This window comes from Theobroma cacao, chromosome 7 (assembly GCF_053813885.1).
Source record: "Theobroma cacao isolate CCN51 chromosome 7, ASM5381388v1, whole genome shotgun sequence".
NCBI classification, from domain to species: Eukaryota; Viridiplantae; Streptophyta; class Magnoliopsida; order Malvales; family Malvaceae; genus Theobroma; species Theobroma cacao.
The window spans coordinates 36,228,725-36,246,166 of record NC_142645.1 but is presented as its reverse complement, the minus strand read 5'-3'; the positions used below and the strand labels follow the sequence as shown (position 1 = coordinate 36,246,166).

At 34.0% G+C, this 17,442-nt stretch overlaps 1 protein-coding gene across 3 annotated transcripts in view; it reads right to left on the bottom strand.

Moving 5' to 3' along the window:
• The window catches only part of NUA (nuclear pore anchor), a 35,705-nt gene extending 26,033 nt beyond the window's left edge, over positions 1–9,672 (bottom strand). For 2 of the 3 annotated variants that reach the window (XM_018124703.2, XM_018124704.2), the window contains exons 1-11: positions 9,162–9,671; positions 8,884–9,030; positions 8,669–8,767; positions 8,428–8,556; positions 8,253–8,345; positions 8,088–8,153; positions 3,406–3,495; positions 3,244–3,321; positions 2,900–3,009; positions 2,126–2,246; positions 1,936–2,028 (exon numbers count right to left, since the gene is read on the bottom strand). In XM_018124703.2, the coding sequence (XP_017980192.2) occupies positions 1,936–2,028; positions 2,126–2,246; positions 2,900–3,009; positions 3,244–3,321; positions 3,406–3,495; positions 8,088–8,153; positions 8,253–8,345; positions 8,428–8,556; positions 8,669–8,767; positions 8,884–9,030; positions 9,162–9,467 (1,332 nt within the window). In that variant the 5' untranslated portion in view covers positions 9,468–9,671. Of the gene's footprint in view, positions 1–1,935; positions 2,029–2,125; positions 2,247–2,899; positions 3,010–3,243; positions 3,322–3,405; positions 3,496–8,087; positions 8,154–8,252; positions 8,346–8,427; positions 8,557–8,668; positions 8,768–8,883; positions 9,031–9,161 lie in introns of all 3 variants that reach the window. The other variant, XM_018124705.2, reaches the window with a different exon arrangement.
• Positions 9,673–17,442: the final 7,770 nt, after the last annotated feature.

Genomic DNA, 17,442 nt, shown 5'->3' with positions numbered 1-17,442 from the left:
GAAGAAATGACTTCTACCATCTAGATTGGGAAGCTAGTTTGGAAATTTACTTCGAATTAAAATTGCGGATGAAGATACAAAGTTGTTGTTTGTGAAGCTTATATAGAACATAGTTGCAATATGATGGTAGAAGAGAAGATCAGCATGCACAATAAGGCAATATTAAAATCAGCACCTGGGAACATGTGAAAATAAAGAAGAGGAAGTAACGTTAGTTGGCGAATTAAACAATAGAACAGTATCAGAAATTTCATTCGCTAAAACAAAATAACATGTCATTGAGGGTACACATCTAACTTCGACAGTCTTCCTACTACAGTTGGTTTGACAGAGACCAAAAATAGTTAACTTCCTGCTAACTTGCAGGTTTCAATCACTAGGTTAGAGATGAGATGGGAATGATTTGTCTATAAACCTTGAAGATCCTCAACAGTAAGAATAACCAAACAACTCAGAAAGGTACTCAAGGAGCCACCACATCTAGCAAGGGCGAAGGGAGTGACAAGGGGAAGAATGCAACAACTTATGAAGTACAAGTTCTGGTTCTAGTATTTTAAAGCAAGCAGAAAGTCACAAATTTAGTTGTTTAGCTATGGTGGAAGAGAATGCTTGTCCACAAAGATCTTTGGAACTCGAAAAATTGGAAGAAGGCATAGATGAGTAACTGCAAATTTATGATGATTATGATAAAATAAAATAAGAGGAAGTTGATAATTATCCAGCTCAAAGAGTGTCATTGTTTGGTTTAAGAGTACTGAAAGTACAATAGAAGAACGGGAAAATTGGAGGTGACACATCTCTTTAAGAACTCATGTTCATTGTTCAGCAAAGTGCATGACCTAGTAACTAATAGTGACAATGTAGAATGTCATTTCGAAACACACAATAAAGAAGTTAAAAAAGTTGCTCACAAAGCATCCTCATCCAACAAAGATGGACTTAGAATCTATGTGGCTGCTATTTGAGAACAAGTTCATCAATTTCCAACGACACAACAAGATGCAAATGAACGTTTATTCAACAAGTAAAGCTTGGAGGAGGCAATCAGTACACAAAATTTTTCAGTCAAGTGGTTGGCTAAACCAGCTAGTCAAAGTACTTGATTGTAGATTAGTTATAAACATTTCAGAAATATATGTTGGTATGTTGAAATTGCGAAAATTTTAATTCATAAAACAGGTCATTTGTCAGAACCAATGATACTGATATGGGAACATTCTAAAAGTGGGAGGAAAACACCCAATCCTTCCCAAAGTGGGAGGAAAAACCCTCACATCCAAACTTATTAGTTTATTATAATTTTACTGTCAATTCCTTTCTTTCCTTTCATTTTCCAGCCCTCACACCAAAAATTCCTTCCACTCATCTTTAAATCCACTTATCTTTAAATCTACAGGGCCTCTATATTTTTGTGAGTTCCATCTTTGCCTTGATTTTATTTTTGGTACTCCATTGCATCTGTTTGATAAGAAAATTCAAAAGAAAATTTCTTATTCCATATATGAGTTTATTTTAAAAAAAATCTAAACTATCTTGGGAATTTAAATTCCTGTCTTTTCCAGTTCTCAAAATTCTAAACAGTCTTTCATTATTTCTACGAAAAATTGTAATTCCATGTCTACAATTGCCATTATGCAGATGCCGTACATTTTTCAGTCAAGAAGGGTGCTTATAGTCATCAGTTATCAACAATTTTGGATCTGGATTATGTTGCTCTAACCACATGTAACAGCTCAAAGCTTTGGATTTTTAAAGTCATCATGTCTAATAGACCAACATCAATTGTCAATGCAAAAAAAATGGCATTCACATCCATGTTCAGAGATCACAAGCTAATAGCCCAGTGTGAGCCAAAGCATCAGCATGCATAAAACATACAGCAATAAAACATAAGTGTCTTCAGAAGGTTTCAAACAAAGTTAAGGTATACAATACCCGTTGCAATGTTGATTCAGATTCCTTCCTTCCCAATCGCTCATGTCGAAGAGCATCAACAGCCTCTTGGTACTTTGCATACATTTTGGCCAGCTAAAGACCCAAAGAAACACAAATTGAAATCAAAATTAATGAGGAAAGAAAAAAAAAAAGGCGAAAAAATTTTTGAAAAAAATACAAGAAGACTCACACTCCAGCCATCACGGAGAAGAGAAGCAGCTAGTGCTGTTCCCGAAACCCCGACTGGAATCTTAGGAACAAGCGCACGATTATCCTCAACCATGTCATTAGCATCAAATGAATCTATCCATCTGCATTTTAATAGTATTTTTGAACGACATAAACTAACAACTATAACATCATATAAATTCAGAACAAAGATCAATAACTTGAGATAAGCCAAAAAAACAACCATAAAATTCAGGTCACTTCAACAAACAGGCTGCATGGTTCAAATTAAATTACCATTTAGACTAACAAACATCACAGCAGTCCACATTAGTTCATTCCTAACCCCTAATAGAGACTTACTTTTTATCTCATTTATTTAATCTACTTCTTTTCACGATTATCACAATCTCAAAACATAATTTCCCAAATATTCACCTATTAAAAAAAAAAATTATTGCCGTGCTCTAGAATAATAGTCAATGAACTTGGTTTACATACTCGAGCAATAGCGACAAGGGGACAGACATATTCAATGAGTTTATCAAGTATACATGCTTCGCCACACCAATGCTCCAAGTAAATTAGCATATAAAAGAACTTTCTTGTGCGTGAGTACTTTCAGAGAAGGTAACTTTGACGCAATAAAAAACCCCTAAGGTTAAGGTTTCATCAATCATCATGATCCAGCTCATTAAACAGCATTAATATGCCATCTTGCAAGGAAAATAATTAAAGCATAACTCAAACAATGGTTTCTGTATTCACACATTTTTTAATTAAATAATACACATACGTTGCTGTTGTGAAATTTCCAAGTGGAAGTAGATTCAACTCATTCGCTTTCCTAGCAGCTTCAATTTCAGATTCGCACTTCTCAAGTTTCTCTTTTAAATCTGCAGTCTCCTGTATGTGTCAAAACAAAAGAGTATTTACAACAAAAAGAGTCAAAAAATTAGATAACCTTCTTTCTGAAGAAATCCAGTATTTCTTCTCTGCCAAAAGGAAAAAGGAGATGGCGACAAATTGATTGTTGTGCAAAAAGCCATTAACAGGTTGGGAAACTAATCATAGGAAGAAAAACAAAAGTGTCTGAGATTCTTTAAAATAGATCAGAAAAACTGTTTCCTGGCAGCATACCTTCTCAAATTGTTTCCTGGCAGATACTTCTTTCTCAAGCCTATCTTTGTAATTATTTTCAACTTGAATGAGGCGCATCTGTTTTGCAATAACAATAAAAACTAACGAAAGGAACACCAAAAAATTTAAAGAAATTATTGTATGAAATAACTGAAATCTTACCTCCAAAGCTTTTATAACTCCCTCAAGCTCCCCGGCCTTTTTGGACCATTCCTCAGAACTTTCTTTATATAGCTCAACAAGCTTATTTGCCTACACAGCATTGTAACATTAGAAAAAGTAAATGTGTGCCAGTAAAGGCTACAAAACATAAAATATTACTTATACATCATCCTAATATTTATAGAACCAAATACAAAGAAAGCAATCATCATATACTTTAGGATAATCAGAGCAATCAGAGGGTAAAAATAATTGGGATTATACAAAATATCTTAAGGCACATTTGTAACAGTGTCATGCTCTCACATGACATTATTACCAGAAAAGTCAAACAACTGCCTCACTTTCTTACTCAATCTTCTATTTTTCTTTTTGGCTATTTACTGTTTACATTTTTTTAATTTGTATGTATTCCTCCAACTCCAACAAATCATTGCCAAGTGTCTTATGCAATCTGTTTTGAAAAATTTTCTATTTTCAAATTTTCTAAGTTTTGCCTTCTTTTCTCTATTGTTTTAATTATTCTGACTCATTTGATTGCTTTTTCCTTTTTGTCCCATGGCATTTAAGTACTACTCTTAATACCAAAATTTCAATTGATCAATAACTAATATATCATGTCCTATTTTTTATTTCATATTTTTGTTTTTTTATTTTATTAATTACCATTACTTTTCAAAAATATTATTGTAGAATATAGAATGAACTTAGTTACTTGATTTACTATGTAATAGAATGTATTGTTATTACTTGTTAAGTCCATCCAAAAACTAATAACAGATTTTAATAAAATCTTGAAAAGGTCATACAGAAAAGAAGTATAAATGTATAGTAATTGTGAAAATCATGCTTATTCTTTTGTGAATATAATGGTTACTGTATAATATAAGGGTCTAGAGTCAAAGGTAAACAATTTTCTTTTTTATTTCAGATAAAATTAAAATAGTGGTATTTTGTTAGTTAACTTCTTAATTTCATTAATTTCAAGGGTTTTAAAATTTAAATAATTTATTTTAAGCGTGTAGATTGTAAATAGTGTTTACAATTTGTGAAATTGACTCAATCATATCCAATAGTTAATAGATAAATCATAAGGAATATGAAAATTATTTAAAATTTAATTTATTAAAGACCTCTTAATATCATATTTATTACACCAAAGTTTGAGCTAATAATTATAATGTTGAAAGGGCAACTAGAAACCATCTTATATGGGATTCATCCCCATGAATTTCTCACAGCTGATGTGCCCCAAATCACAGCTTTAGCTTTTCTTCTAGACCTATTTACAAGTTAGCGAATTTGCAATAATTTTTTAATTCAATTATAGCCACTGTCAGCTTGGCTCACACTCTAAACAGAATGAACCTAGGAAGTGATTTTGTACCAATAAAATAAAATAACAATCATACCAAAAATGAGATCATAATTACACTAGCAAAGACAAGTGAACTAGAACAAATACGACAGGAGAGTAACACTCAAGAACAATGTTAAACTCTCAAATTCTATAAACTCAATCTCCAGATCAAAACCTAACCTCCAAACAATAAAACCTATACATATAAGCATCATAAACCCAACCTTTAAGCCCATGGGAAAATAAAGCCCACCTAAACCAAATAAAGACTAATAAAATAAACCAAACATATAGTCCACTAATAAATTAAATCCTATTTCCTAAATTTACACCTAGAATAGACATCCTTCCAAAACTTGGAAGAATGTTCTCCATTACTCACCCCAAGTTGAGAAGAACTCAACTCCAGAGAGTTAGACTACAAAACCCACTCAAAAATACAGGCTAATTTGCAAAACTGATCAATTATAATTGAAGAAGCATCTGATGATAGTCGGCCTTCCCACTGAACTAACTATTATTATAATCCACTGACACCAAAAACTATAATCTCCTCATCTAAAATAGCCTCAATCTCCTCCTTATAAAGTGGAAAGACTGGTATCTTCAAAATGGACGACCTTGCAAGACTACTAGAAGGTGGCATAGGAGGGTGGCATAGGAGGCTGTCAAGTACCCCTATAAAGTAATAAATAATCCAAATTGAAAACCATACTAATATTTAATGAGTAGGCAAATCAAGTAAATAAGCATTAGGTCCAAGTTGTTGAAGGATAGGAAAAAGGCCCATAGCATGAGCATGTAATTCTGTAGAAGCATCTTCAGCTAGACGTTCAAAACAGAGATGAACCATCACATAATCACCAACATTAAAATCCTTAGCCTTACGATGCACATCAGCAACTAGTTTATATTCCATATCGCATTGCCATTTTTCATCATACTCCAGCATGTACATCATGAATATGTTGAGCAAAACTTTTCAGTTGGTTCAGATGTGCGAAAAGTAGGGATAAAGGGAACAAGGTCAATAGTGCACGTGGTTTGATGCCATAAACACACTCAAATGGCCTTTCCCATGGACCTAACAGAATTTACTATAGACAAACTCAACAGCAAGTAAAACCAAATCCCAGTTACCTTGCTTCTCTCCTACAACATATCTCAACAAATTTCCAAAATACTAATAATTACCTCTGCCAGACCATCAGTTTGGGAAGAAAGGCAGAGCGAAATAACAAATTACTCCCATAAAACAACCAAAAAGTTCCAAAAATAGCTGAGAAATTTCACATCCTTATCAAACACAATGGAGTTAGGCAAACCATGCAAATTCACTACTTTGAAAAAAAACTTCGCTACATGAGATGTGTCACTAATTTTGCTACATGGGGTAAAATGAGCCATCTTATAAAATCTATCAACCACAACAAATATAGAATCATGACCTCTAGCAGTTCTAAAACAAAATTCATGCTCAAATCTTTCCAAGGTTCATGAGGCAAATGAAGAAGGGTATACATACCAGCTTTTTGTTTCTTAGCTTTAGAAAAAGCTAACAAGTACAACAAGGAGATACAATCCTCCCTGCATCCTTCTTAAAGAAGGCCAATAAAACCGTTCCTCCACTAAAGCAACAATCTTATCCCTACATAAATGACCAGCCAATCTACAGGCATGCATCTCCCAAACTACAAGCTCTTTAAGTGAAGTATGAGAGATACATAACCTAGAACCTCCAAAGAGATAACCATCATGTATAACAAAATCCTTATACTTCTGACAATTACAACCACTAACTACCATATAAAAACCCCAAATTGTGGAAAACTAGCACAATCATCTTTTAACTTATCAAAACTGACAACTTAATTACTCAAAGATTGTAAGTACTCCCACAATCCTACTAAGTCAATCAGCAACATTATTCTCAACACCATATCAATGTTTAAGAACAAAAGTATATTCATTCAAAACTCTAGCCATCTAGCATTCTTAGTACCCAGGTGCCTTTGCGACTGAAGAACTTCAAAGCTAAATGATTAAAATAAAACACAAACTCTAATAGAAGCATTAAAATAACCGCAAGAAGTTACCTATTAATGGCAGCAAAACATGTCATAACCTTTATAAAAGTGCTAGGAGCATTTGAAAGACCAAAAGGGTTGACTAACCATTCATGTGACCCATCTTGTGTCTTAAAGGTTGTTTTCTGCTTGTCCCCTAGCCTAATATAAATTTGATGATACCCACTACGCAAATCTATTTTAGAATAACAACTAGAATCAGCTAGCATATCCAACATGTCCTCAAGCCTAAGGGAAACCTACACTTGACAGTGATTTTGTCGATGCTTAAGTATCTATACACATCCTCCAAGGACCATCCTTCTTAGAGGTCAAAAGTGCAAGAATAGCAAAGAGGCTAAGCCTATGCCTAACAAGCCCCTTAGCTAAAAGTTCTCCTACTTCCCTATTCAACTCTTCTCAATCCTCACTTTCCTATTCAACTCTTCCCAATCCTAAGGGTTCAACCTATAATGAGGCAAGTTATGTAACTGGAACCTGGAATCTAGAGCCAAATCTGTGGCACGTTGGATATTTCTCATAGGAGGCAACTCAGTAGGAAGCTCAACAGGTATAACATCCACAAATTCATCCAGTAATGCACTCGCTTGGAAGAGAGTGTACTCCAATATGCCAATTGATGTAGAACAAATTTCCCAAAAGAGTAACTCTGAAGAACAATCTAAAAATCTCCAATTTTATAAACTCAAAATCTCCATGTCAAAATATCAGTCATCGAAATCTAACCTCCAACATAATAAAACCTCTATATATATATATATAAGCTTCATGAACCCAGGTTTTAAGCACATGAAAAAATAAAGCCACCTATTTCAGATAAAGACTAATAAAATGAACCAAACAAATAAGGTCCACTCATAAATTAAATTCTATTTCCTCGATGTACACCTAGAATAGGCATTCTTCCAAAACTTGGAAGAATGTTCTCCATCAACAAGTTGTTCACATCATGATTAAAAGATCACTTTCAAGAAGGGGACTATGATGTACCCCTGAAAAAAACATCTTGCCAAATTTAATAATTTCCCAAGTCCATTAACAAAATAATCCAATTTCATTATTTTGACGTAATCAAGAAATTAGACAGCACACACTACTACCTTCAACAAATCCAAGTAACTACAAGCAATCAGAAATCCAGAAACTAAACGTGTAGCTTTTTTCAGGGGTCCCCCCATCTTCAATCATCGTAAGTTCCAAGTGAAATAAGTAAAAATATATCTTGCCACACTCACAGTTGATAGTTCAGCAGAAAATCGCTCCTCATTGGATGTAGCAACCTCTTTCGACGAGCACAAATCCTTCACAAATAATCAAAAAGAAAAGACCGCTTAGGTTGTTGTCAGCTTATACAAGAGATATGATATGCAATAAAACTCTTAGAAGACAAATAAAGAGACCTCCTGTAAAGATGTTAGCTTAATTTCTAGTTCCCTCATTCTTTCTTTGTGCCAATTTAAGGAGCTGGAGGATTCATTGTATTGCCTCTCAACCTGAAAGAATTAAAACCACAACTAAGTAGAAATATGAAGAAAACAAGTGATTTTGAGAATTATTTTTCTTAGAGACACTTACATCAGCAAGCTTAGCAGACATATCAGCTTCAAGTTCAGACTGTGTTCTACGAAACTTGACAAGATCATCAACTTTGGCTGTCAACTCCTCATTAAGCCACACATTGTGCCTCTCAATAAGCTCTTTCCCCTGTTCATATTGAATTTTTACTTTCCATTTCCCCTCAAAACAGGAAAAAAAAACCCTTGAATCTAGATAGACTTGCAACCGAAAAGCATATTGAAGAATCTTTTGAAAAGACCTGTGAAAGGCGAGTGCAAGTAGCCTGTGCTCGTACCAACTCAGCCTCAGTTTCACTTATTCGAGCCTCCTTGTGGGCAGCATTGTCCGTCAAGTTAACCTTTGATAATGTTATTGAAATCATAAAATACCAGCCATTATTTTTCTCGGGAAAATTTTAAACGATTTAGGGGCAAAACTTACAAAAAAAAACTAAAAATAAAAATAGAACATTACAATCTTATCAAGATAGGTCTTAATAACAGCGTTCTTGTCAGCAATCTCCGAATCTTTCTGCTCAATCATCTCCAACAACTGCCTCCTTGACTTATGTAGCTCGGACACCTCAATTGTCAACCTCTCAATCTCCCCGTCTTTTCCAATCTAATAAAATTTACGGTTTTTTATTATTTAATTTATAAAAAAAAAAGGAAAATCTATCCATAAGTGATAAAAAAACAATGACACTAGACCTAGCACAATTTTAATACTAGACCTAGTAACTAAATTCTTACGGATTGGAGGTGGAGCTGGTGCTTCTGAGCCTGTGACTGGGCGAGGTCGGCGAGTCTTTCATCCAGACAGGATTGAAGCTGTGCGTTCTGGGACTGAAGGTCCGACAACTCTCCGGAGATGGAGAGGAACTTCTGCTCCAGAAGAGAACAGGTTTGCTCAGCAGTGATGGCGGCGGTATCAGCCTTCGCCTTCGCCGTCTCCAGCTCTCCGTAAATCTCCCTTATGTAGGCGTCCGCCCTCTCCGCTACCTTTGCGACATCGTTCGAGAGCTGCGACAGCTCCTCCTCGGAGATGAAGAGGGGCATATCTCTTGGGGATTCTAGGTCAGTTTTGAGGTGAGAGGGTGATCGAGAGAAACAAACAAGAAGAACAGAGTGATTTGCTTGTGAATTTTATTAGAAAGAAAAAGAAAAAGAGCGAGGAAATTTGTCGAGGGACATGGGAATTGCGAAAGAGTGGGAATATGGGAGGGAACCCTATACGGCCTAGTTCACGGGGTTGCGTGCGGGTATCTGTCTCCCCTAAATGTAAAACCCATTGCCGCTTTTCTTGTCATTTAGGCCCAATCTATTTGGGGCATAGGAAGTGTCATGGCAAGAGTTCAGATTGCTTAATGCAGGCCAATTAGCTCAATGTTTAGCGTTCCAAATTGGTTAGGTAGTCTCAATTCATGTTAGTATAATCTGATTTAGTAATGTATATCTAAATTTAGAGGTAGATTTTTTAGATATTAGGATTTAAATTTAATTTAAATATTATCTTTTTAAGTTAAATCTCTTATTTTATTCTATTTTATTTATATTTTGTAATCTAATTTAATAAAGGGAGCCATCGACCTATAAATAAGACCCTTCTTCTCATTTGTAACACACTCCTAAAGAAATACAAAGTATTATATTTTTTAAAAGCTCTGTTTCTTCTTCTTTTCTTTTGCTTTTGTTATTTTATGGGTTTTAAGGTTTACTTAAGATTTATTTTCAAAGTTTAAGATTACACAAGATTGGGCTTAAATTTTGACCCATGACAATTAGTATCAAAGCCAAGGTCAGAGGAAGAGGGAGATAACATCTATAGAGGATTAGTCTACACTAGTCTAGGAGGTCAAGGAGACCAAAGGTGTAGCCAAGCAAGGTAAGTCGAGGGACATGATGTCCACTCTCAAAGGTCGAGTAACCAGAATGGAAGTGGTTGTGTGTCACAATTCAGTACTCTCCTCGAGCCCGTGACAATCGTCGTGGTGTCTCGATTGACACTCATTACCTGAAATATCAATCGGAACCCCGCAAGGTTTTAATATTAGTTTCTTATTTCCTTTGTGAGTAACTGTTGCCAAATATCATGTTCTAAAAGATTTTAAGCTATTTTCAACTTAAATCAATAAAAAAAATTATTTCTGTCTCACAGGGACATTTTGATTATTTTTCCACAAAAATCTCGAAACCAGCTAAAAATGTAGTATGCAAGTGAAAAACACATATTTCATAATCAAAATAAGTTTAGATGTTTAAAACATTCATTTAAAGTGAAACTATAACTATTTGAATATAATAAAAATATTTAATAAAATATTTTATTTTCTTATAAAACAATATTTATAAAGTTACCGGTAAATAATTTTTATAGCATAAAGCTAAATAAATTCATACATACTGTAATACAGATAACCAAAGTATAAAATTTAATTTACAGTGACACGTGAGCCCACAAACGACCAAAAGTATCAAAAGCGGTAAACTTACAGTTTTTGAGGATGCAAGTCCAACTGTAGCCCTTAACAAAGTGAGCTATCTACCGACTATCCTAAGCTTGAAATGGGTGGAAAGGAGGGTGGTGAGATTATATAATCCTAGTGAGTAAACAAATATCATCTAAAATATCTAAAACCGAGTAAATGGAGACAGATAAAATAGATTAGCATAAAAATGATTCACAGCATTTCGAACTCATTTTAATAAGATAAAATAGATTCATTTCACCAAAATAAACAACGAGGCTTATGATTTCCTGAAAAGTTTGGCTCGTGCCAAAATCATTCTCATACTCAGTTATCAAGGATACCTTGGCCTGAGGCTATCCCAATTGAGTCCGTCAAGGCTGTTAAAAAGTTATGTACGCATAAATCATGTTTTTATTTTGAAAACATAGTTGTTCCTTGGCGTTGGCTGAGTTCACCCTCACGTGGTGGTTTGACGTGAAGTGAACTCTAAAGTTTTAACCTCATGAGTTATCCAACCGCGCCTCTCATACCGAGGTATGAATATAATAGGGTTATCGTGCCCCTCTAACAGGTTGGTCCATGGAACCCGTCCACTGCAGCGACTAATTATAACCCATCAATTCAATAAAATTCAACAACATGATATGGTAATTATTTTATTTTACAGCCTCTCAAGGCAAATCAACAGTCATACATTTTCAGCACATTTACCAATTCAACCATTCATACTAATATTATCATAAGCCATTCAATTCAAACCATGATTTATAACACAGCAATTAGTCTCCAATTACTCCATTTTCAAAACCATCTTTCAATTTCAAGACAATTTTATAAAATCATTTCCTTTAATCACATTTTGCTTATAAAACATAAAGATTTACCATTTAAACTCATTTTCCATAAAATTCACAAAAAACAAATAAAAACTACTTTAGATAATTAAGACGATAGTAAGGTTACTCACTATAATGGAAATCGAGTTCCGAGTACTTCGATTCTTGATCTTCAGGTATTATCTCTTTATTTTTGCCAGAATGCTCACTACCTAGACATAATGCACAATAAGCCATTTACTACATTTGTGCTAAATTGTTATAAAACTAATTCAGGCTTTATACTAATGCATGAAATGGGATGTAAATTGTTCGGATTATCGTCTAAACACGGTGTTCTACACAAATTCAATTGTGTACCTAAATAAAACGGTATTGGCCTAATTCGATCTATCACTCAATTAATTGGCCAATACGTCCAATTCAACTCTAAATAATTTCATTTTTCTCCCAATACTCCAAATCATCAAACACAAATTAAATAACTTGAAATATGGCAAAATCATCCTCACATTTTCTCTTGGAAAATTTGACCATGGTGGGTGCATCAACACTATAATTTTTCAAGCTTGATTCTCACACCATAAATCACTAATTCCTAACCAAATCACTTGAAATAAAATCAAAATCATCATCAATATTTTACATGGAGAATTCGGGCAATGATGGGTGATGGGAGGAAGTGAATTTTTCTTGTTGGCTTTTCATATTACACATCACTAACTAATTAAAAACACTAAAATACATTGAAATCTAACCAAATCAAGCATCAAAACCTCCCTCTAAGTGTTCAGCCAGCATGGGATTTATCATGAAATCATGTGATTCAACCATGAAAAATAAGAAAAAATACTTAAGAAAGAGAGATCTCAAGCTTAATTGAAAAATCTTACCTTTTTTTCACTTGTTTCCTTGAATTTTCACACTTTTCCCTTGAATTTTTCCACCTAGGGTTTTTTGTTCTTCTTTTCTTCCTTTGTTCTTGCTATGGCCGGCCATAAGAATGAATGTGGAAGAGTTCAAATTGGCTTTATAAAGGAAAATATTAAATGGACAAAAATTTACCATGTGTCACCATTTCATTGGTCCATGTGTCATATTTACCCATTAAGCAATCTCTCTCCACCATATAAATTTTCTCAATTATCCATGATAATATTGGGTAAAATCCATGTGCTGGACAAGTGTTGGGTGATGTAAAATTACAATTTTGCCCTTGGGTGGCAAAATGACTATTTTACCTTTATACTCGAAAAAATGTCGGAATTAAAATTTTTCACTTCTCAAACTCAAATTATACTCCAAATGATCAATCTTAGTCAAAAATTTCATCCAACACTCACATCTTAACCTCGAGTAGCAAAATGACCATTTTGCCCCTAGGTCATGAAAATTTCAATTTGACTCCAAATCGGTCCTCGAACTCTGAATCACCATTTTAAGTCATTCTGAGGTTTTAAAATTCTCAATTTCATCTTAAAATCTCTATTTGGACTCGTTCGAGGCTTAAATCAACTTAGTTGTACCATTTGGTACATTGCCGTCCTTTAACAATTTTCAAGATACCCAAGTAAGCAAACATGCATTCTTATGTAGGAATGGCATAATAAACATATTGTAGAGCCGGGCTTAACACTATGGGAGAGATGAGGGACAAACTCGAGGAATTTGAGACCAACATGGATGAGGTTGAGTCCAAAGATGACGAACTTCGTGGGGAGTTGCATGAAGTAGTGGAGAGTTAAACCATTGAAATGCGGCATTAATAAAGCTAGTTAAGTCGTAACAACAAGAAATATGGGGGCTTAAGGACAAGCTCACTGCACTATGTTATTGAATTTTCATGCAAGTGTACATTATCGCAAAAAGTAATATAATGATGAGTAAAGTATCGTTCTCACGGAGATTTATTTCTAAATTTTTACTAAGTACGAAAATTTATGGTAAATTAATCTTATTTAAGTAACTAAAATTCTTAGAAAAATTAATTAAAACTAAATTAAAACAAATACTAAATTAACTAATAGAAATTAAAATTACTTGATAAAGGTAATAGACTAAAACCTAGAATTATGGGTTCATTCAACAATTCATCTTATACTATCGTTTCTTATTATTTATATTCGTGAGTGGTTTTATTAACTTAAAATCCAAAACTATATACAAGTCTCCGTCGATATGCTTACTCAAATACCTAACTTAATTGGATTACTACATGTCTTTAAGAATCAATTAAATAGGTTCATTAAGCTTGTGTTATAATTTGGCTATGTATGGCAATTGACATTTGTCAATCCAAATCGCGAATCAAATCACCTAAGTGAGTGAACATACACTAATCAAATCTTAGTCCAATCTAAAATCTCTTTGTCGAGTTTCAATTAAATTCACAAATCAATTAATTATTGATCAATCAATCAAAAGTATTAAAAACATATTTGAATAAGCAAAACTATACCTATTCATGATAAATAAAAGAAAAACTAACAATCATACTACATGTTGAAATCCACCATAATATTAAAAAAATAAATTAGTTCATGATATCTAAGTAAAACATTATCCAAATAAATTTAACTATGAGTGTAAGTTAAAGAAAATAAGAAAAACATAAAATAGAGAAAGAAACTAATGGTGAAGATTTTGATCTTGAATCTCTTTCAATCTCTTTTGCTTTCTTACTTTGTTCTTGGCTCCAAGTCTTCAGAATAATTGTAGCCATCTTCCTTGTTGAGTACTTTGAATAAGGTTCCTTAAATAGTTCATGATACTTAATTTCTATATTCCTGCATAGAAAATAATTTTGGAAAGTAGTGCAGCATCGCGACCTTGTCTTCCTTGGTGTCGTGGCACCCTAGTCTCGGGAATTTGCATGATGCCCTTCGTTCTTTTAGCACAGCAACCATGCTCTCCTCAAAGCTACAGCTTTAGCTTCCTTAGCACTATAGCCTTGAGCAACTCAAGGCCGAGCCCTTCACTCAAGTGCTGCCTCGTATAGAACTACAATAATTTATCATTTTCCAATGTGATTTTCATCTCAATCTAATCTGAATTGGGTACAATGCTAAATATGAAAGTTGTAGCCTCGTCTCTTAGCTTTCTAATGGATTAAGAATAACATCTATTAGACTTCTATAGCTCAAGTTACCCTCAAATATTGCAATATATACAAATAAAGCCATCACCATACTTGTACAATTTTAAATCAAATGAACGTTTCTCATCAAATATCTTACAAAAGCAATGAGAGAAATCAATAATAACTATTCTTGAAGTAAAATGAAGTAAAATTAAATTAAAATAACTTAAATTAACTACTTAACATGTAATCTAACTTAAACTAGAAATCCACCTAAAATGCTGAAATCTGAACTTAGATTCTCAAAGATCTACCTACTTAAGTCCCCAAAATGGATCAAAATAACCCTATATAATAGGGTTGTTACACCCTCAAACTTAAGATTTTGCTAATTATGAGACCTTGACCTTTATAGACTCATAGTTAGTAATATACGCGATATCCCTTATCAAGGGTAATTTCATCATTTCCTTAGTGAGCCCATAAAAGTAAGATTTTAAATAATATTATGGCCTAAGTAGGCCTAAGGCATAAATGAATGATGAAATTAGGTGTAAAATGACAAGGAAACAAAAATTTTGATGATTTTCATGGTAGGGGTAAAATGGTCATTTTTCACCTCGGGTTAGAATTTTTAAGTTTTCATGAACCCAAGCATTTCTAGACCATTATGGACCTTGTCCCAGTTTCAAAGGAGTAAAAAGATTGCATAAAAGATTGGAGGAGAATAAGCTAATTTGTGGAAGGGCATTTTGGTAATTTAAGTGGAGTGGATAAGCATGGGCTATAAATATCTCTTCCTTCCAGCAGCTTCTTGAATTTTCAGCAGCTTCTTCTTCTTCTTCTCTTCCCATCTCACATTGCTTCCATCTTCCATGGAAGCTTGATATGAAGCTTGCATAATTTTCTCTCTCTAGCTCTAGTTTTCATATCTTTGTGCCTTTTTTACTAGAACCCTTGTGTTCTTTCACTCTCTCACTTTAAAACCCTTGAAAAATCCTACTTCCATACTTTCTCTCACTAGGTAAGTGTTTAGAGAGAGAAAAAGAAAGAAAGCCTTATAATAAGCTTGGGAATTGTTGGAAAGAATTTCAAAGTTACAAAGCTATCAAGGTGAGTAGTAAATTAGAATTGAGTTTTAAGTGTTGATAATGTTTAGTGATTGATTTGTTAGTTTATTGTTGAGATTGTATATTGACTCTAATGTGATTAGGTAGTGAACATAAATAGCCATTTAAAATGGCAATTGAAAGCTAGTTAAGAGATAGCTTTTAGGGTTTATAGTGTGTGAATTAACATAATACTGATGCTAATGTGATTCTAGGTTTTAACAAAGCCCATTACCCCAATTGGATCACTAGGGGAATTAAAGTCAGCTAAAGGCTCAACAATATACCGGTGAGTGAACTGCATTTCAAATTCGTTTTGGGAAATGTGATTGTTTATACAAAGCGTTTGAATGATTTTATACAACTTTTCTTAAAAATGAGTGCCTTGGGAACAAGCTTTTGAAAAATGGGTTATGTTGTGATATGTGGCTATTATGGATTCCTACACTGCTACATTATGTTGATATATGTATATACGTACGAATATATTGTTGTGTAATTATATGGACTCGGCTATGTGCGAGTAGGGAGTGCACATAAGCCGATGATGAACCGATTATGTGCGAGTAGGGAGTGCGCATAAATCGGTGATGACCCAGCCATGTGCGAGTAGGGAGTGCGCATGAGCTGGTGATGATGGGATGGTGTGCATGATGATGATGAGATGGTGTGCATGATGATGATGGGTATATGTACATATATATACATACGTAAACATGTGTGTTATAAGAAATTTATGAGTAATGGTATATGGTTGTAATGTATGTGAAACTCGGTATGCTAAACTTTGGGAAGTTGTTATGTGTTTCTTATTGGTTTTGGACATTTCAGCAGGGTGGTTTTCTTTGGGAGGAAGGGAAATTTTTCATTTGTGCCCTGTTTCTCGCTGCAACGAGAATCATTCTCACAACAGCGAGAAACTCTCAGGTTTTTAAGGGTGGCTGGCCGAAAACTCGCTACAGCGAGAAAATACTGTAGCATTCTTGCTGCAGTGAGAATGAATCTCGCTGTAGTGAGAAAGTTTCTGTCTTAGGGCAAAAATTTCGCTGTAGCGAGATTCATTCTCGCTGTAGTGAAAAACTTTCTATTTTGTCTCACATTTTGATCAATTGTTGCCTTATTTTCCATTTATTTGGTACCATAATTGAGCATGGACTTCCAACATTTAGGAATAAATGAATTAAGTTTAAAATGAGGAGGTTTGGTGAGAAACCCTCGGCTAGTTAAGAAACTCTCGGCTAGATGATAATTTAAGTCTAATGTCGCTGCAGCAAAAATTCATTCTCGCTGCAGCGAGGACCCGTCGTTTATTTGACTTGATTCGCATGAATGCTATTAAAGTTTTCACTCTCAAAAAACCTTTGTTGAGCATGGACTCTTTTCAATAAGTGATTTTTCTCATGTGGGGTTTACATGAGGGGTTTAATAAGAACTCAAATAAATTGCATTGTTTTGAAAAATGAATGCATTATGATTTCGTTAAACATTCCTTATGGTATGCTTGTTCCCTTCTTGTTCATTCATTGGGTTTATACTCAC